We start from the raw sequence: 22,316 nt of genomic DNA on the forward strand, positions 1-22,316 counted from the left end.
TCCGGAGGCTGTTATAGGGAAAAACACTCTCCAGGGATTCAAGACAAAGTTAGACAAGTTCCTGCTGAACCAGAACGCACGCAGGTAGGGCTGGTCTCAGTTAGGGCACTGGTCTTTGACCTAGGGGCTACCACGGGAGCGGACTACTGGGCACGATGGACCACTGGTCTGACCCATCAGTGGAATTCTTATGTTCTTATGTTCAATCCCTCAACCATAACAGTCCTTATGCTAGCATTACCACTGCCATTCCTCTCGAAGATGCCATCCAAGCCTACCTTTCTCCCCCCACTGAGAATTCTGCCTTCTTATCAATTTCTCACCAGTGTAGGACAGGAAGACAACAAAACAGAGAGAGCTTCAGAGATTGGAGAGAATGAAGGAGAAAGAACAGCCAGAAAGAAGAAGAAAGGACCTAGATTCCTCCAGGCATTTTCCCAGGAGAAAGCAGTGAGCGCCAATACCCATTCCCTGTGTGGTCTCAGCTGTAATGCCAGTCATCCAACTGAGCCAGGAATCCTGACAATATTCAGTCGTCCACCACAGCACAGTACGCTCATCTACCATCCACTGAAGACAAAGAAATACTTAGTCAATGTGACATTACAATGACCTATATAGGGTGAAGCTTATAAGCTTTTATTCTGTTTACATTTGCTGACAGAGACCCATAACCCCATCCCTTCTGGACTAGTTTGGTGGAAGAAAAGGAAAATGTATTTATATTATTTGGGGGAGGGGGGGTTGGCTGCCAAATGCACTTGTTTGCCTATGGCCCGTGAAAGGCTTAATCTGCCCTGAATAGATCATCACAAAATAGTCCATCATAATTATAATCATAAAATAAATACATCATAATTATTCCACTAATAAACATCCTTCAGTACTGATTTTAAAAAAGAGCAACATTAAAAGAAAATGAAAATTTATAGGTAGGTTTTAAGTGTTTGCCATCCACGTCCAATAAAGAACAAACAAAGCATGTTTTAAATTCTGTTTTCAAACAGGCAGATTCTGCTTGTCAGTATGCGTTTGTCTTTATGTGGTATATAATTGCCTCTGGATTGGTACATTTTAGTTCTGCTAATAAACTGCCAAAGGGAGCATCACTCAAATGTCTTGACAGCAACAGCACATAAACCCAGTGTTTGACAGATGTTAAAGACTAGTAAATACTGTATAAACAAAGTGCTACAGACAAGAATTCAGCATGTTTTCTGCCTACAAATCAAAAAAGGGAAACTACAAAGATGAATAATAAAATGAATCGGTGACAGAAAAATTGACTCTAAGTGTGTGCAGTGAAGCTGACAATACAAACCCTGGAATGTATACGCAGGTAGAACAATCTCGTCTAAGGTTTAGAAAGGAATGTACATTTAGTTTTGCAAGATGGGTATTGATCTACTATGTCTCCAAAATGTTTTCGCCCCCCCCCCCACACACACATCAGGTGCAGAAGAAATATTCAGCAAAGACAAGCACTGCTCTAAGGAGGAAGACTTGTAAATCACATCAGTTCTAAGTGCCTCTCTCAGGACAACAAAGGCTCAGGGCCAGATTCTCAAAACTTGAGTTTGCCTTTAACGTGGTCGCTAAACCGGTTCCAGCCGGTTTAGCGTGCATTTATTTTAGCGGCGGATTATCAAAAAGGCTTACTGTGGTCTTTTCCGAGCTTCCTAGCAGTCTTGCCATGCAAATGAGCTCATCAATATTTAAACAAACACTCTGGTAGATTCTTCAACATCACCGAGTGATTCTCCAAGTGCGGCGTTGGCGAGCAAAAATCAGTGACTGGTCCAGGCGTTCCGGTACGGTGCCAGCACTGTGAAAAGCACATCTCTGGCATGTATTTTGACTGTGGCTAATGAAACAAAATAAAAACTACATGATTCACATAAATTATCTTTTTTTTTTTTTTTTTTTAGGGGGGAGGGTGGACAAAGGCACGCTTCTTGAGCGCATGTATTATAGCCGTGTCTTATGTGTTTCTGGCTGTGATTCATGATAAAATTTGACATTAAAAACAAATTACAAGATTTGAATTATAGTAGTTTTAATTTGTTTTTGCGACATGAGTGCCCAATGGCTACAGCTGCATGTGTCACGCGCCTATGGCGTGAGCATATATTATGCTCAAACAAGGCACATATGTGATATGTATGCTTACTGTGTTTCTTTCCAGGCACTTGCGCATATTTACACCTCCTTCTGGTGTATTCTGCACATATGCCGATCACTATCACCAGCGACTCATCTCATGTAAATTTAGCGAACTATCGCCACTCTCCGCCAACCTCATTTGTATGGGCAGTTTTTCTAGAACGACTCGCCTTTTGGAAATCGCTACAATAACGGCTGCGACAGCGGCCCATCGGTTTTTATGACAAGTTTTGAGAATCTAGCCCTCAGACTTTTCTTTCTGTAAGTTGTTCACCTTAAACGGCCCAATTAAAGCAAAACCACTGGGACAACAGAACAGTAAAACAGTTACCAGAATTTCTTTCCCTGAACAGTTTTCTTCAAAGAATTTTGGGAAATAAATGACCATTACTATTGCACCTCAACATTGAATTACCCAAAATGACAGTGTATGCAAACTTTCCAAACTATATGCTGTAAAAACTGAGCATAAAACAGATCTCAGTATAATACATGACCTAACCTTTACGTCTGTATAATGAGTAAAACAAATTCCTAGATCAAACTGAGCTGATGAATTATCTTCTTCCAAGCTCCTGTATAGCCTCATCCCTAGTCCCGTGAAAAGGTACCACATCCTGAAGAGAATGTGCCGTGACACTATCATTCTGTGTGACCAGTTTCCTCCTTTCTAGGCTGAGAATCAGGAGGGTGTGGTTTTAGTAGTAGTATAAATGTAAGAGAACACTTATAGCTACAGTAGACAGAAGGACAATATTCCATTCAAAGTTATAATTAAAATTTAAAGTAAATTATTCCTAAGCATTTATTGGTAGTATTTTTACATTACTCTGCAGCTCCAACAACCATCTGATCACACCAGAGGTAAATTTGACTGAATTTTTGGAAGATACACAGAATGTGATTCAGAGTCGGTCCACCCTGGTAATAACATGCATGAACGAGATGGACAAGATGTTGATTATGAAACTTTACTTTAAAAACAGGTTAATGAAATTTTGTGGGGATTTGGTTAGGATTTTTCCGGATGTATCTAGAACCACTCAGTTGAGGAGGAAAGAATTTTTGAAATTGAAGGATAGAGTGTTGGCACTGGATGCATCCTTTTACCTGAAATTTCCCTGTAAATGCTTGATTAAGTTACAAGATATTGAGTATTCATTCTGGGACCCCATACAATTACAACAATTTTTAGTTGCAAGAGAATAGAAATAGGAATATAAATGAGATTTGTTTCACCTAGCTGAGATTATGAGGAGAATTAATATAAAATATCCCACTTTTTAAGGAATGATTCAAGGTTCTTTAGTGTGAACCAAGAATTATTGTCCTTTATTTTCTTGAACTTTATTTAATTAGAAATAGCAAGGCATACTCCCCATTAATGTGGGCTTAAAAGGAATTATGTATGCATATTTGATTATGTATTGTTTTATGTGATTTTCCTTTTTTCTTTTGAAGTATTGGATATTGTAATGTATTCAAAATTATAAATTAAAAAAATGTAAGAGAACACTTATAGCTACAGTAGACAGCAGGACAATATTCCATTCAAAGTTATAATTAAAATTTAAAGTAAATTATTCCTAAGCATTTATTGGTAGTATTTTTTCATTACTCTACAGCTCCAACAACCTTTTTATATACTGGGAACCTTCTTCTGTTTTATATACTGGGATTTTCTTCTGTTTTGTCCCTTCTTCCTACATCCATTCAGCTTTTCATTTACATTGACAATCCTTGCCAAGAAGTGTGGAGGGGCATAATCAAAACAAAAGTCTAAGTCTGATTCGGACCTATGGTTCTAGATGTCCAACGTTGGCAATGGGAAAATGCCCATTTTTGAAAAATACATCTAGAATATTTTTTTGTTCAAAAATCATCTATCTGGACATCCAGGCTATTGTTTGTCCAGACCACCAGGACATCTATGTTTATACCACATTTTTGACCCAAATTTTTTCCGAGTCCTAAACGTCCAGAACAAGACCAAGATATAAAAAGGATGGAGTTGGTCCAAAGGAAGGCTACTAAAATGATGCATGGTCTTTATCATAAGGCATATGAGGACAGACTTAAGATCTCAATCTGTATACTTTGGAGGACAGGCGGGAGAGGGGAGATATGAAAGAGACGTTTAAATATCTACGTTTCATTTGGATGTGGAAGGGGCCAATCTTGTAATGGACTTGCCACCTAGACATGGCAACAGAGCAGTGGGCACCTTACAGGGCACTATGAACTTCACAAAAAGGATGCCAGATAAACATCTCATCAGAGCTCCCTTATAGGTTACAGTGAGCCCCCCAAAACCCACTATACCCACCTGTCTACAACCCCAGTAGCCCTTATGGCTGCTGGCACCTATAAGGCAGTTCAGTAGGGTTTTGGGGGATTTTGGTGGGTACACATGTTCCCACCATAAATGTAGTGGTTAGAGTGGCTTATGGGCCTGGGTCCTCCTCTTTATGGTTCATTAGCCCACCTCTTAGGCTATTTAAGACACCTGTGTGCAGCTCTACTAGGTTTTCCTATATCAGGTGCTGATGTTCTGGAGACAGGTATATACTTTTTTATTCTGATCTTTGCGGGGGATATGAGGGGGTTAGTGAACACTGGGGAAGTGTGGCGGGGTCTTTACTTTGTCTCTGCAGTGGTTATCTGGTCACTTTGAATACCTTTTAGGCATTATACTTGTTTTCACATTGGCTAACTCACAACATTTAAGTTTCGTCTAGGATGTCTAGTAAAACATTTGATTATCCCTGCAGGACAACTAAGTCTAGGTCGGCCCCCATCCTGCCCTAACCACTCCTCCAGATACGCCCCTTTCAGCTCTGGGCGCACATTCAGAAGCATAAAAAGTCCCACAACACATCCAGAAATTCAGTTTATCGGCACTTGGACGACCTGTCTTTTAGGTTGTCCAAGTGCCGACTTGGGTGGGTTTTTAGATGTGTTTAAGTTTTGATTATGAGCCCCATATCTCCTTCAGAGACCAGTACAAATACACTAAACAACAGCCAATAGGTACCAGTGTAGATGAACAGACAGGGCATAGCTTCCCTTCTGGATATTGTGGCTGATAACTCTAAAGTTCGCAGTCCCAGAATCACAGGCCAGTCTAGGTCTTTTGCATTGGAGACCCCAGCACTGCTTCTTTCTATAAATGAGCTATAAATGAGGGGGGCTGCTGAAAAGTTCTCAGTCCAACCAAGAAGAGAATGGCATGGATATGGTTCATTCAATGATCTGAAACAATGTCAAAACTTAGAAGTCTGTTTCTGCAAATTGGCACTTAACGAAATAAGATAACCCTCTTTTCAGCAATAGTGGTAAAATAACGCCCAGAATTTAGGAAGTTGGTTGGTTGGGCTGAGAACTTTTCAGTACTTCCTCGTATTTGGCATAATGCTGCTTTGTTTTCATCAACTTCTTTGCTTCTGTTGTAATAACAATTTGGATGTAATTTGAATTTATGCATCACCTTTTATCTGAACAAGAATACAAGCAGTTTTATTAGTTTACTTTAATGAATAAATTCCATACACCACTTTTCAAGCCTTAGGCACCAGGAGGTTTACGTTATAATATATAAGAAAGAAAGAAACAGTAAGCGCATCGATATATAACAAAGACAGTTTATATTATATAATGCCATCAGAAAAGGAAAGATGAGAAAACAAACGAGATAAAAATAGGTACTAGATGGAATTCATAAAGGGCTCCTTTTACTAAGGTGCGCTAGCGTTTTCAGCACACGCAAGAAATTACCGCACGCTATGCTTCTAGAACTAACCGCCAGCTCAATACTGGCGTTAAGGTCTAATGCGCAAGGCAATTCAGTGTGTTAAAGCCCTAACGCAGCTTAGTAAAAGGAGCCCAAAGATACACTATATAGAAATGACAGAAGTTGAGATAATAGCCTTGCTCTTGAAGCCCCACCCCAGTCAACCTAATCTCATGACTCTCCAAATAACGTCTCTAAAAACTAAAGTTTATAAGGCTCATTTAAACCTGATTAAGGGGCCCATTTACTAAGCTGCATTAAGTGATAACATGCACCTAATAATGGGACACACTAACACCAGAAATGGATTCTGAATTACAGGACCCCTCCCCCCCCCCAATGTGCCTATTTCTAAATAATGTCAAGAATGAATTCAATGGAGGGCAAAGGCCGCTTTACACTACTGCTCCTGACTGACAGTATCACACATTTTTGCTGCCTTTCTTAGCTATGTTTCTATGCAATTTCTTTTCCTCAAGTGTCTTGCCTTTTAACCTCAAAACCCTCCCCCCCCCCAAATCACTTGTTGCCTTTCTCCCCTCCAAACATACTTTTCTTGGCCAGACTCCCTCTTTAATCTATCTTCAATAAAAGGCGCATGATTCTCCTTACATGGAAATAGCTACTTCCCCCAGTACACTGTGATTCTGCAGCAGCAATGACAGCTTCCCTTCCAAAATATCTTGGTTGGTTACTACAGTTGAGAGATATTTTGATTAATGATCTTAGGGGCCAGAGGGCATGGCACCCTGGGCAGACACCTAATTTATTTTAGCCTCTGAAATAATTCCAAGGAGAGAGAACCTTGCCAGATTGCATGTCACACTTCAGAAAAAGATTTATCATTTGTTACAAAGAGTAGGGACTGTGATGGGTAACTGCTCGTGAAGGGATGAAAAGAAGCATACAGAACACAGAAAACACTCAAGTGGCTGGTGATACTGCCTATAAATATGATTTTTAAAAACTTCACCTAGACAGACTCGCATCTTTAACTCCAGACTATAAATATTGCGCTTCTCAGAAGTGTGGCTGATTAAGTGTTTTCACACCACTGATTTATTCCCTATTTGACAACATCTGAATTTATTTGTATAGATTCTAATGATTTTCAAAGGAATAAATTAATGTGCCACACACATCCATAAGATATTGTATTCTTATTTGGTAATTTAAAAGTCACTAAGATAGGATTAATGTGTTCTAGCCTGTCAAGTCACCAGCTAATTCCAAACTTAGCCACTAATTTGCACTTATACTAATTCCACTCTTACATAATACTATGCTGCTTTGAGAATCAGGCCTACATTTTTGATTTATTTTTAGGTATTATCTTAATCACAGCCTCTGAACATTTTCCCGGAAGGGATTCAAAGGTAAGAGTTTTCTTTAATCTCAAGCTGCTTCTTGCGTGGTTGAAGAATCATGGCAGAATCAGTGTGCTCTAATTCTTACCCTGGTTCAAAAGGTTCTGCAGTACTTTATGCCCACAATAGACACGTGAATGGGGCCAAACACGGTTTGTTCCCTAATTCCATCACTATCTGGCACCCATGCTTGCATTGTTTCTTCATTCTATCATGCTGGTCCAATTAAAAGACAACTCCAAATATAAGCTGTCCCTATTTAGGAAAGCATGATACATGAAAGTTGATGGTTCCAGAACAGGTGACCCAACCTCCTCTTCTACCCAGCAGTAGCCAAGTTGGCATCACTGCTTCCTTGTCTCTATTCCCCAAGGCTGATAAGAACACCTTGGAATTCTCTCCAACCAGGTCCCATGGACCTCTTGCTTCCTTCCCCAATGGTTACAGAAAGAATGGCATCACTGCCTCCTTCACTGATTCTCTCTCTTTTAGGCATGAGAGGAGCTGTTTCCTCTTTCAGTTGAAAGGAAACTTTGGAATGAGGAATCACAAGTGGAGGGTGACAGGGGATAAATTCAAGAGTAATCTTTCTTCATAGAAAGCATAGTGGATATGTGGAACAGCTTCCCAATGGAGGTGTTAGAGATGAAGACAGTATCTGAGTATAAGAAAGCATGAGGTAAGTACAGAAGATCTCTAAGGGAGAAGAAGGGGTTGTTTCATTCAGCCTAAAAGGATGTCAATTTTCCCTGGTAGCAGTCTTGGTCCAATGAGATGGATTCCATTTGGCCTTCTCTGCAACACTCTTTAATAGGAATTTTATGACAATAAGACAAGGTTGGTTTCTGAACCTGCATAATGCCCCCAAACCCTTGTCTTATAAGCAGATTAATAAGATACTATATATAAAAAGTATGGTATGCACTTGGGATCTGTTAGGACGCTGGTCTTGGTGGCTGCCTAAGAAGTGGCTGAGAATCATGTACTGGCAACCTAAACAGAATCATGTCTGCCCTAACGGTCAGAAGCCAACCCCCCCCAAAAAAAATTCTCTGCCGTCCATGTCACTGGTGCCAGTTAAGAGAATTGCGTCTTAGACTCATTGCGAAGATAGGTGGCTCAGCCACTTATCTTTGCAAAGAGATTCCTTGCCATCAACTGATCGAAGCAAGGTAATCCCTGATCAGCTGAGCCCCAAAATTGTCAGGTGGGATACCCACTCCCTCCTGCCACTAACCCCCCCAAAGCACCAACAAGCCCCCTCCTTGAAGAGTGGCAGGAGGGATGCCCATTCCCCTCCTACAGCTGGCCCTCCTGAAGCACCAACAACCCCTCCCCTCCAATTTTAGACCGGCTGGAGAGATGCTTACTCATTCTTGCCGCCGACCCTCCCAAAGTGCCTTCAATCCCCCAATTGTAGGCTGACAGGAGGGATGCCCACTCACTCCTGCTGCCAAACCTCCTGCCACTGGCCCTCCCAAACCACTGACAATCTCCCCAACCACCGACTCCCCCCGGGGGAGTCGGTGGCAGGAAGGAGAGGCCATTCCTTCTGCCGTTCTACAATTTGGGGGGGTTGTCAGCACTTCAGGAGGGTGGGCATCCCTCCTGCCATTCTTAGAGGGAGGGGATTGTCAGCACTTCGGGAGGGGGCAGCAGTAGGAGGAAGTGGGCAGGGGTATTTCAGGGGGGGTCAAAGGGTTCTCTGCTGCAGTTGGCTCAGCTAACCGTGGCAGGGGTATTTTCCCCCTGATCAGCTGAGTCGACAGGACTCTCTGAAGCCATGGCTTCGGGTAGTCCTGCCAGCTCAGCTGATACATAATTCCCTTGCTACAATCAGCTCAGCCAGTCACGTCTAGTTTTAAATGTCTGAAATGTAGGCCAACATTTTGCAGGTCTACATTTCAGGCATCTGTTGTTTAGAGAGACTCCCAGGGCTGCTTAAACTCGCCAAAGACCACTTTCAGGCAAAACCACATCCATGCCTAGCCTTGGGCGAGCTTAGGTGTCCCTAAGCGTTTCCCTAGACCCGTGACAAATGCCTACAGTGTAGGCGTCCTACCTTGAGGAGCTTTTTTCAAAAACATGTGTCCCAATTGGCTGTCAGATGGCAGCAGGACGCCTACTGCCGCCTACAGTCAGGACGCCCGTTTGTAGAATCAGCCTCTTGATGTATACAGACTATGAAAAAGTGATAGTTTAAATGCAAATCCTTATCTAATACAAAATGCCTAACAAACTGCACTGTGAGTGGGCTAAATTAATGCTACTAATCTAGTAACACTAGATACCTGGGGCAATTCCTGAATGCATCATTTTAAATTGCTGGCAAAGAGTGATGAGGATGTGTATGCAAATACTTTAAAGGACAATGTACTTGGACTTTCTTTAAACTAAACCTAAAGCTTATATACTGCATCTTCTCTATAAGGATAGAGCTCAAAATGGTTTACAAGAGTTTAAGAAAGGAAAATATAATAAGAATTAGTGGTTATATAGATATTATTGACATTGTATATATTTTTAAGTTTATTTCAGTGCTCATGGGTTATAATCCCTGATGCAGGCATATAGTCAAAACATGGCCATGTTAGCTTTTTAGAGCACTTAATATTTATCGTATAGAGCTTCGCTTCCTTTCAAATATGAAAACAAGGCGCATGATACTGAAAGATTTGCTTACTAGCCAGGAGGGCTACTCACAGAAACAATTCATGACGAGACAATTACCCTGTTATGTCACATATCTTCATGATAGGATGGAAGTGAGGTAAGACACTAGGTTTTAGGCCTCTGTGATGTGCACAGTTAAACAGCTCAGCTAGCTGAAGAATGCTGTGGGTAACCCTAAAGAACTTCAATTCAATCACATCATTTGTCTTCTTTCTTTAGTGATAATCTCCATAATTAAACAGGCTGTATGTTAAGCACTTCAGCACAAGGAACACCGTCATAACTTACCAAGAGAGGTTGTGAAGTTTGGAAACAGAATTTAGGGGGAGATTTTATAAAGCATTTTCTGCATGTGGAAAATGGCTATTCTTCTAAAGCTGTATAAAAGTATGCATGCATAAAAAGGAGGCCCACAAAAAGATAGCACCAACTTTGATGTGCTATTTATTAGCATTTTATTGATATCCCATATGGGAGTCTAGTTTGGGAAGATCTCCAAGGAATTGAGTACTTGATAAAATATTCAAATACACACCATACAGTAGAGTACAAGCAGATAGTTACACCTGCTTAGGAAAACCTGTAATAATGCCAATACTGGCCATTCGGTTTTTGATGTTACCCATGTTTATAGCTCTACATAGAGATATGTAATGATGTCACAAAAATGAAATTTCATACCTGAAGTAATATCACTTCACTACCACAGAACTCCACTGTTGTAAAAGCATTTATTTAAATCTGATGCCAACATTATTTATACTGTTCGATTATAGTAATACAATGACTAACCAAGCAGAATTAGGCCTGATTTAAGGGCTACACTGGTAATCAGTACTTGCAGCTATGTTACTTGATAGGGAATTGCCAAGGCAGCTGTTAGAAATTCTAGTGGACCATAGTAAATATTGGCAGAGACAATTATTTCCATATTTATGGAAGGGGACAAACCACAAACAGGCTAATATTCAAAGCTAGTTATAAATTCACCAGCAACTGAACAAATAAAACTTACCTATTTACAGATTTTCAGCTACTATATAGATAGCATCAGGACATATACCATGTGAATAGCCTGATAACCACCATATAGTAAGAGACTAGATGTATGGCTTGGTTTGGAGCAGGGCTAACCAACTACTAGGTGGACTAGGAGTCCACCTAGGAGCAGCACAATTTGGGGAGTGGCACAACCACGGGATTCAATCTATGTTCTGCATCTTCCTATCCCACCCCCAAGGTGTTCAGCAGCTCCCCTTTTCTACCTTGCCCCCTCAACAGCAGCACCAGCATGTCAGTAAGATTGTCAACAGAATACTTATTGCACCCGGTGCAGGGCCTTCAACACTTGCACATTCTCAAAAACCCTCAGGTTCCATCCCCTCTGAACTTCCTGTTTCAGAAGGGGCAGAACCCAACAGACCTCAAACCATGTGAAGCTCAAGACCTCACGCAGGGCTGGTACCACCAGCACGAAGAGGAAGTGGACACCATGTTGTGGTTGGACACCATGAGGTTGATAGTAAGGAGAGAGAATATGTTGGACACTATGGGGAGGAAGAAGGGTGGAGATAGGGAAGGAGACAGATGCTGGACACCATGGATGGGAAGTAAGGAGCGAGGCTGGAAACCATTGAGAGGAGTTTAGGAAAGGGGAGATACTAGACTACAGAATGGAGGGAAGAAGCTTGATGTGAGAGGAGAGAGGGCATGTGTCTGAAGGTTTGCCTAGGGTGTCAGATACCATTGAGCCAGTCCTGGTTTGGGTGGTATGAATTATCTGGATCATTGGCCTTAAATTAAACATATAGATGTGGCAAAGTGATTGTATAATTTTTAAAACATTTGCAATTTAAATTGAAAGGTTTAAAAAATCCCACTTACACAACCATAAAGTAAATGGCTTAGAGCAGAAACACAAACAGAACAAAATTAGCATAATTTGTACACTTATTCTTTACCAGCAAGTCAAACAAGATCTTAACGTTTACTAAGCAAAACAAGCTGATAATCAGCTATTTTTTGTTTAATAGAGACAAATTTACTAGACCAACAGGCCAGACTTAATAACTGATTTCCTTAGGTTCCACAGCAACAGCCAATAAATCAACCACTATGCCAACACCAAGCTTCATATTAATACCAGTGGGGATTCCCAATTGCTATAGTGTGCATTAACAAAGTTGCTGCATACCAGATGGTGATGCAGGTTTATTCATTTTCCTGATGACTGCTGTACTTGAAATCCTTGCAGTGAAATGAATGACTATTGAGCAGCTTCTATAGCAACCCATTAATACTCAACGTAGATTTCTGCAAGACCTCCAATGCAGTCCAAAATACCATCCACTGGCACGTGTGTAGTTCTGTTTCATGCACAACTTCATGCACTGGAGGTAATTCTGTAAGTGGTGTCTCCTTTCAGGTGCCCCAATGATGCAGGCTGCGAGCATATTCTATATTCGCATCTGAGGGCCCAGATGCCATTATTTAGGCACCTGCAATTACACCAACCTTAGACCTAGGCACCTCAATGCAGCAAGGACATGCATAATTTACAAGCGGGGCGTGCACGTGGAGCCCCGCCCATTCCCATTCCATGCTCTACCCTTTGCATTTACATGCTATGCCACATATACACACACCCATGCAGAATAACCCTGAGCAGTTTTGCTGCCATGCCTGCAAGCATGCAGGTATTCTGCATGTTCACATGTACAAGTGGAGCTTAAATGTGGGTGCCCAATTATAGAATTATCTTCATCGTGTAGTGTTATTTTTTTGGAACAGATTTCTGTACAGAACCACTTGCAGAGTACTGTAAATTATGCATGTCCTTGCTGCATTGAGGTGCCTACAGTTAACACTAGGTCTATGGTTGGTGTAACTGCAGGTGTCTAAATAGAAGCTTCTAGTCATGAACATAGGGGTTGTTTGATACAGACAACAAAATGTCATAAGAACATAAGAATAGCCTTACTGGGTCAGACCAAAGGTCCATCAAGCCCAGTAACCCATTCTCACAGTGGCCAATCCAGGTCACTAGTACCTGGCCAAAATCCAAACAGTAGCAACATTCCATGCTACTGATCCAGGGCAAGTAGAGGCTTCCCCCCCATGTCTTAATAACAGACTATCACTTAGTGCTATTTTATTTTTTTAAAATCAGCACTATATACATAATTTACCCCCTCTTCTACAAAACTGTGCTAGCGTTTTTTAGTGCAGAGAGCTGCGTTGAATGGCCTGTGTTGCTCCCGACATTCACTGAGTACCTATGAGCGTCGGGGAGCAATGCGGGCCATTAAGCGCGGCTCTCTGCGCTAAAAAACACTAGTGCGGTTTCGTAGAAGAGGGGGCTAGTTGTCCTTCAGTGATAATCAAAAGTTCAAGACTTCCTAGACGGAATTTATACATTGTGACTTAGGGGATTTAAAAACAGGTATAAGTGACCAGAAGGTATCAAAAGTGACCAGATAACAACTGCAGGGACAAAGTAAAGACCCCCACACACTCCCCCAGTGATCACTGACCCACCACCACCACTACAAAAATCAGAATAAAAAGGTACATACCTGCCTCCAGAACATCAGCACCTGGCATAGGAAAGCCTAGCACAGCTGCACAGAGGGGCCTTATATAGTCTGGGGGGTGGACTAATGAATCATAGAGAGGAGAACCCAGGCCCATAAGCCACTCTAACCACTGCATTCATGGTGAAACATGTGTACCCACCCAAACACCCCAAACCCTACTGTACTGCCATACAGGTGCCACCTGCAGCCATAAGGGCTACTGAGGTGGTAGATAGGTGGGTATAGTAGGTTTTGGGGGGCTCACCATGACCTATAAGGGAGTTGTGGTGTGATGTTTATGTGGCACCCTTTTTGTGAAATTCACAGAAGTGCCCTATAAGGTGCCCCACTACTCTGTTGCATATCTGGGTGTCCAGCCCATCACTTTGTTGGTCCCTCCCATGTCCAAAAGGTCTTTGTCTAGGCGTTTTTGACTTGGATGATTTTTTGGATGAGAATGGGGAATAAAGATAGATGACTTAGCTGTCTGGATAATCAAACGGCTGGACGTACAAGTAGACGATTCTCAAAAAAAAATATTTTGGATATATTTTTTGAGAATGGGCTTTGAATGTTTCTGACTCTGGGCGACTAGCGACTTAGGCCCAAAACAGACTTAAAAGGGTTTTTTTATTATGCCGCTCTATGAAAATAAGAAGAGAATCCCTACTCACAATGGCTGTGGTTCAGAGGAAGTGGATATGTCTGATACACAATCTTGACATCATTTTGGCATCATCATTATGCACCTAGATAGCAGAATGTCACGAAAAAATAATAGGAACCCCTGCCTAAATGAAAGTTCCTGTAGATCAGTGGTTTAAGGCACTTATTCCATCGTCCCAAGGTGGTGGATTCAAATCCTTAGTATGGTCAGGAACCCCAGCACATATTCCTATTATTTTTTAGTGACATTCTGCCATCTAGGTGCATATTGATGATGTCACAATGATGTCAAGATTGTGCATCAGACATGTCCACTTGCTCTAAACCACAGCCGTTTTGAGTAGGGATTCTCTTATTATTTTCTTAGACTTTTGGGAATGAGGTTTAGTATGCTATATGTATTTCACATACTTTGCTTGAGTAATGCATTATTAAACATCTTTTTCTATCATTATCAAAGAGGAGTCCTCTTTACCCCCAAAATAGAAGGTTTAGTATGCAATTTGGAATATATATTTTTTCACGTGCTTTGATTAAGTAATGCATTATTAAACATCTTTTGACCTTAATATCAAACCAGAGTCCTCTATACCCCCCAAAATAGAAGCCCCATTCACCAATAAGCAGACGCCTCCAACATGCCTAAGTGACGCCTAAGTTGCGTCCACCTAACTCAAGCCTATCTAGTGCCCAACTCGCACTCAAAAGTAGACCTCCTTTTGCAAGGAGTCCTCTTTAAAAAAAATAAAAAAATAGAGGATTTAGTATGCAAAATATACTGTATATATATATATATATATATATTTTTTTTTTTTTTCCATGTGCTTTGATTGAGGAACATAGAGGTCAAAAGAGGAACTGGACAAGTGTTGAAGGTACATGTTTGATATTCATCCTAGAGAAATGACTGCTTGTAAATCAAGAGGATATAAGCTTGGCTTTGGAACTGACATGTGGTTTACTATCTGAGTGTGTGTGGTGCAATGGTTAGAGCTACAACCCTAGCACCCTGACGTTGTTGGTTCAAATCCTCCACTGCCCCTTGTGACCATGGGCAACCAGAACAGAAGAGAATACGATAAAGGAGCCAAATTTAAATACCACATAGGATATAAGTGGTATATAAATAATTAAAAGATAAATAAATAAAATATAATAGTAGTGCCAGCATTTTTCTGATACAATTTTAATGTAAAAAAACCGGCATAAAATCACCATTTTAATGACATCATAATGCTAACACATAATAATGTTATATTAGGACGTCTATGTAACGCCTAAAAGGCAATTCTACAAAGGATATCTAATATAGATGCACTTAAATTCGCTCAGCATCTATGCATTATAGAATTGCGGATAGCATTCTGCTCCTGGACGTCTAAATGACACCTAACTTTTAGATGTCCTTTACAGAATCTGCCCCATTGTGTCCTCCTCCTGAGTGACCAAATGGGAAATACTGAAAGCAAATCATCTCAACCTCTGTAATTTGTTGCAGCTAAATCTCAGTCTGGGGGACCAAGCTTATCTCTTGACATAGCCGCTTGGGGGAAGAGGTGGAAAGGGGTAGCAACATCCCTGCTCTCGGCTCCCTGAACTAAAGGCAAATGATGACGTTGCTTTGGTGTTTTAGTATCATGCTTGACACAGTTCTGGGATCTGAGCCTGACTCTAACAAACCCTTCTCATGCTGGGCAGAAAGTTTCCCTACTCCAGGACCAATGCTTCCCTTTGGCACCAAGTGAGACTCCCTTGGTGCCAATACATTGCTTGCAATCAGTCATTTGACACTGATATCTTTTGCTGGTGGTGAAATTGCCCCAAACATTTGTTTAGCAGCAAAGATATCCTGAAGTTTCAATCTTTGGAATTTGATGAACCATGATAACATTTTTGAGTAGGTGCATAACAAAGGGCATCGTGCTCTAGCTCCAGGTAACAGATAGACTTTTTGATGATGGGTAATTGATGTAACCAGACGAAGAGGGTGACCTGCAATCAGATGGCTGGACCCATTGAAAATGGTTCATAGACAACCCCGCGAAAGACAAAGGCGCGCGCTGACAACTGAGCACAAGTCGGAGGCGCGCGCTGAAGAAAATTACAGTTTTTAGGGGCTCCGATGGGGGGTTTTGTTGGGGAGCCCCCCCCAGTTTACTTAATAGAGATCGCGCCGGCGTTATGGGGGGTTTGGGGGGTTGTAACCATCCACATTTTACTGTAAACTTAACTTTTTCCCTAAAAACAGGGAAAAAGTGAAGTTTTCAGTAAAATGTGGGGGGGTTACAACCCCCAAGCCCCCCACAACGCGGCGCAATCTCTATTAAGTAAAGTGGGGGAGTTCCCCCCCACGCCCCCCCGTCGGAGCCCTAAAAACAGTAATTTTCTGCGGCGCGCACCTCCGTGCTGCACTCAATTGTCTGCGCGCGCCTTTGTCCCGGCGCACTTTTGACCTGACACCATTGAAAACAACCATGGGGATGACACTAGAGGATCTTTCCGAACTAGCACAAAACCAATTTCTTTTTAGATCCGCAATTCATCAAGTCGCTAGAACTTGAGTACGAGTCAATGGCACCTAACAACAATTAAGCTGCATCAAGGCAGTACTTGAAGCGATTAGTCTTCTTTCCAGACATACTGAGGAAACAGTGACATTCAAAGTGAAAAGTTCTAGCCAAGACTGTAGCAGATAGGCCACATTGAGAAAAAGTCAGGGTTTTGCAACCACATTAAATAAGAAAGGAAAACTTGAAAGCCAGTAAAAGGCTAACAATGGACAATACTGTAGGAACAAATCTAATCGAAGTACAATCGAAGAGGTACAAATCTAATCGAAGAAGCAAACTACAAAAAAACTTTCTTTCTGTTTCACTGTAGAAGATCCAACTGCTGATGCAGACAAAAAAGACTTAGGGGCCCTGAAAGAATGCCCCAGAAATCTCACACTTTTCTAAATCTCTTGCGAGCCCATCCATATCAGTGCAGCCAGATAACATCATATACTCATGTGGCTGATGTGTCTTGCTACTTGTCAGCAGGGAACATCAACAAATGAACAACTTACTGCGAATGGAGGGGGAAAAAACAAACAAAGCTGGGGTGACTAAAACCTCAAAGTGTTTACAAGAAATTGTGCATTTTTCAATTAGGAAAATCAAATTGACTACTAATACTTCTCAAATTTTAGTTTACAATGTAATTACTTAAAACCTCACCAAGCAGTGATTCATGCGCTTTATGTAAAGTGAATCATATCTTTAATGTTTCATAATTAGCAAGCTGGCTTACCTGCCACAGTTTCAGACACATGGGCATGCCTAGTTTAGCATTTGCCTCCGGCTTCAAGGTACAGACCAACTTCTTGGAGGGAAGATCTAAAACCTGAATCTGGCATCAAAAAAAAGAAACGATTGTGTTGGCCAAGTTTCAAGTAAAGTTTTCAGTATTCTGTTTGTGGGGGGTCTCCCAACATCACAAGCAAGGTATGTGGCTTTAGCAAACACTAAAAGTCATGCTTAACAGTCATTGAAGGTAAGAATATCCTTGCAAATTTTCAAATATCATTCACTCTATAGATCAGCTGGGAGTCTGTGCCGTTAGCAATGGTGATTTTAGCTGAAACACAATTGCACCTGCTGATTCCTCGTGGCTTTAAAATCATGGAAGTGTTTTCAGTTGTGACGATTTCCATATTTGCCGGTGTATAGGATGCAGCGGTGTATAAGATGCACCCCCTTTTTTATACACATTTTTAAGAAAAAAAATAATAATTTTCTACATTTTTTCATGAATTTCCATAATGATTTACTGTACTAATTTTTAGAGTTATTTATGCCTACAAAAAAAATGTAACTAGGGAACACTGTAGTTAGATACCTTTTAATTTTCATCCTCAAAACCCCGAAACAATGTGACGCGGGTGTACAGTGCGTACTTGTAAGACCTTGCGGGTTTCTATCCAAGCTACTCAAGCGCGCAGTCCTAGGTTGCTGCCTTAACTTCCTTTCATCTCAACAGACTCCTGATCTGGATGGGACCCCCGTAATGTGTTTCTTTTTCCAGTAAAGCCATCTTCCAAGCACACCAAAAGAGAACTTGCATCACAGCACTACAGCTAAACCATGGGATCATCTTCACTACACTATTAAGTATGAAAACTTACAGTCAGAAATATCAAGGGTTTTCTCCATTTTTTTGTTCCTACCTTGCTTCCATTTGAGCTTTCATCCCAGAAACTGAACTGAAATGTATCCAAAAATTAGTTGTTTCCCATTTTTTGACAGCTGAAATTTAAATTTTGCTTGTGTGTTTATATTGGTTATGCTTATATACGGAAAACGTTTTGGCTTTGCCTCCGGTTAATAATGTTCCTGGGTGGTTAAACCAGGCCAAGAGACACACCCTCTCTCTCTTTCACATTAATAAAGCTTTTAACATGTATCTCTCAACCTGGCAAGAGAATAGCGTGTAACTCATAATTGGTGATTTAAATGCAATCATGAACAAATAAATACCTGTTCAAATCTTATTATTTATGGACAGAATCTGCTTACAGTCAAAATTATTCCTTTCCTGGAGATCAGCCAAGCATAAACATTTATTAGGCCTTTAGTTTTAATAACAGGCTGGAAACACATTCAGTCTCAAAATGGTTGCATGTATGTCAAATACAGAGAGCCAAGACAATGAACAAGAGAAATATTTTCACAAGCAGTTAAATATTTACTACCAATAAAAAAACCAACAACACCCCAGACACACACAATTTACATTGTTCTTCCTCAAGAATATGGAACTAACTAATATGGTTCCAATCAAGGCAGAAAGATTGCAGGCCATCATGTTCAACCCTGAATTTAGTCAAACTTGAGTATTAATTATAAAGTTAAAAGTAATACATTTGATATGCTGCCTTTCTTTAGTACAACCAGAGCGATTTATATATTACCGGATGGACCGTTAAGGTATTTATCTGCCGTCATTTACTATGTTACTACATACAGGTACTTTCTCTTACCTAATGGGATCACAATGTAAGTTTTTTGTACCTGGAGCAACGAAGGGTTGTGAGTTGCCCAAGGTTACTAGGGAGCTGCAGTGAGAATCCTCCAGCTCAGCTGTGAATCTAGAATCTTATGCAACTTTAAGCCCCTACAAATCAAAAGCAGGAATTTCCCACAGTTCCATTAAACTCTAGGAATCAAGAGAAATATAAATATTTTGAAACCAAAGAAAGATTTTAAGCAGTATCCCTTGATAATTTAATTTAATTTAAAGCTTCTTTGCCCTGGAAGCAATTATTAAAATATCTCAAAATAGCTAAAAACAAAAATAGAAATATGTTAGATGCCTATGAAAAGGTGTATGGGACAATTTTAACCTTGGCATCAAGATATAGGGGTGTACTTAGGCCCTGATTAAAAAAACAGCACCAGCTAGGTGCTGTTGAACACAATTGTCAATCATCCACTAGGCATTGTTTATCGAATTGCACCTAGTAGCTCGTAAGCAGTCTTAGGTATCGGTAGGTGTTGAAACCTTAAGCACACTCTCTTTTAGGTCAGGCTTTTCTTGGCCTAAGTTAGGCACCTACTGACATTTAAGTTGAACCATGCCCCAAATCCACCCCTGACCATGTGACTCTGTGCAGCGCTGCGTGTATCTGGTAGTGCTATAGAAATAATTAAGAGTAAACTAAACTAAACTAAACTAAACCTTAGGTTTGTATACCGCATCATCTCCGCAAGCGCAGAGCTCGGCACGGTTTACAGAGGTTAGGAGGAAAGGAACTACAAAGATGGATATAGGAGAGGGAATAAGAAGATAGGGAGGGAACAGGGTACTAGAGAACGAGGGGTGATTAGATTTTTGAAAAGAGCCAAGTTTTCAGATGTTTACGGAAGGATTGGAAGGAGCTGACATTTCTGAGCGGGGATGAGAGGTTGTTCCAGAGTTCTGTGGTTCTAAAAGGGAGGGATGTTCCAAGTTTTCCTGCGCGGGATATACCTTTTGTAGATGGGAAAGATAGTTTCAGTTTTTGGGAGGATCTAGAGGAGAGTGGGTTAGAGGAATTCCAAAGGAGTGGGATAACGGGGGGTAGGATGCCATGTAGAATCTTGAAGGATAAGCAGGCACATTTGTAGAGGACTCTGGAGTATACTGGGAGCAAGTGTAGCTTGGAGAGGAGAGGGGAGACGTGATCAAACTTGCCTTTTGTGAAAATAAGCTTGGCCGCGGCGTTCTGAATTAGTTGAAGTCTGTGGAGGTTTTTCTTAGTTAGGCATATATAGAGGGAGTTGCAGTAGTCCAGTCTGGAGAGGATGGTGGATTGAACGAGGATGGCGAAATGAGAATGGTGAAAGTAGGATCTTACTTTCCTCAACATATGGAGGCTAAAGAAGCATTTTTTTACCAGGGAGTTGAGGTGATCACTGAAGGAGAGGGAGGAGTCTAGGACGAAGCCTAGGACTTTGCTTGAAAACTCAAGCTGGAGAGTGGGGCCGGAAGGTAGTGGAATGGAGGAGGGTAAATGGTCTGAAATAGGGCCGAGCCAAAGTAGTTTTGTTTTGGACTCATTTAGTTTCATTTGTACAGATTGGGCCCAGGATTGGAGGTTCGTAATACAAGAGGATATGTTTTCAGTGAGGTTAGAGAGGTTCGAGTCGGTCTCGAGGAGGATGAGGATGTCGTCAGCGTAGGAGTAGAGAGTTTCTAGGGGGGATAGATGAAGTAGTTTCAGAGAGGACATGTAGATGTTGAAAAGGATAGGGGAGAGGGGTGAGCCTTGCGGGACTCCACATTTCGGCTTCCAGGGGGGGGATGAGGTACCGTTTGTATTAATGGTGTAGGAGCGGAAGCGTAGGAATTTCGAGAACCAGTCTAGGACAGTGGAGCTTATGCCTATTTCGGAGAGTTGGAAGATTAGGATGTCGTGGTGAACGACATCGAAGGCTGCGGAGAGGTCGAATTGAAGAAGAACAGCAGATTTGTTACGCGAGTGGAGTTGTTGCACTTTAGAGATTAGTGAGGCCAAGAGGGATTCGGTGCTGAAGTTGGGTCTGAAGCCGAATTGGTGGGGTAGGAGGATAGAGAATCTTTCTAGGTAGGAAGAGAGTTGGGTGGATATGATAGATTCTAATAGCTTGGTTAGGAGAGGGATATTTGCTATAGGGCGGTAATTTGATGGAATGGAGGGATCAAGGTCAGCCTTTTTCAGTAAAGGGGACAATGAAATGTGTCCCATGTCGGGGGAGAAGAGGCCCGATGTTAGGGCAGAGTTAATAAGTTCAGTGAGGGAAGCGATGGCCTGTGTAGGGATATTCTCGAATAAGTAGGAGGGGAAAGGGTCCAGCGAGCAGTTACAAGTTTTTAATTTGAGGCAGAGTTTGGAGACTTGCGGTTCGGAGACAAGCTCGAAGGAGGTCCAGGATCTGTCGGCAGGAATGGGAGTGGATACAAGTGAGGTAGGGTTGAGATCAATAGAGGTCAAGGAATTATAGGAGACTGTGGGGGGGAAGGAGCATCTTAGGGTGGTAACCTTTTCGTTAAAGAAATTTGCAAGGGCATCGGCTGATAGAGATGGTGGGAGCAAAGATAGGTCATTTTTTTTTGTAGTTAGTGAGCGCCAGATGTTGAACAGCGCACTGGTCTGGTTGTTGGATCTCGAAATCTTACGTCATGGTATGTATTGGATCCTCCCAGAACCTACAGATAATATTCCAGACTGGTTTTGGCTAGAATGGAGGCTTATGTTTCCATTACGTCTTAATCATGTAATTAGTATCAAAATGCCAAGGTTATACAAAGATCATAAAATATTTATGGATACCTGGAAAACTCTAAAATACATAAGTAATCTTACTCAAATTCCAATTAGTAAATCAACCAACCAAACTATATGGCTAAACCCCAAGATCAAAATTGGCGGTTTTAAAGTCATCTGGAAACATTGGATGATAGCAGGCATTCGCACTTTGGATGATGTAATTAAAAATGATAAATTGCTGGAGTTTTCACAATTGCAACAAAAATTTGGTCTCAATAAAACACAATATTTTAAATGGTTGCAATTGAAGCAAT

The 22,316-nt window shown here is 41.2% G+C and overlaps 1 protein-coding gene across 4 annotated transcripts in view; it reads right to left on the bottom strand.

Moving 5' to 3' along the window:
- GNB1L (G protein subunit beta 1 like) overlaps positions 1–22,316 on the bottom strand; it is a 171,229-nt gene that overhangs the window by 19,363 nt on the left and 129,550 nt on the right. For all 4 annotated transcript variants that reach the window (XM_033953968.1, XM_033953965.1, XM_033953966.1 and 1 more), the window contains one exon: positions 17,526–17,624. In XM_033953968.1, coding sequence (XP_033809859.1) covers positions 17,526–17,624 — 99 coding nt within the window. The remainder of the gene's footprint in view (positions 1–17,525; positions 17,625–22,316) is intronic.

Source organism: Geotrypetes seraphini, chromosome 8, assembly GCF_902459505.1.
Source record: "Geotrypetes seraphini chromosome 8, aGeoSer1.1, whole genome shotgun sequence".
Lineage (NCBI taxonomy): Eukaryota > Metazoa > Chordata > Amphibia > Gymnophiona > Dermophiidae > Geotrypetes > Geotrypetes seraphini.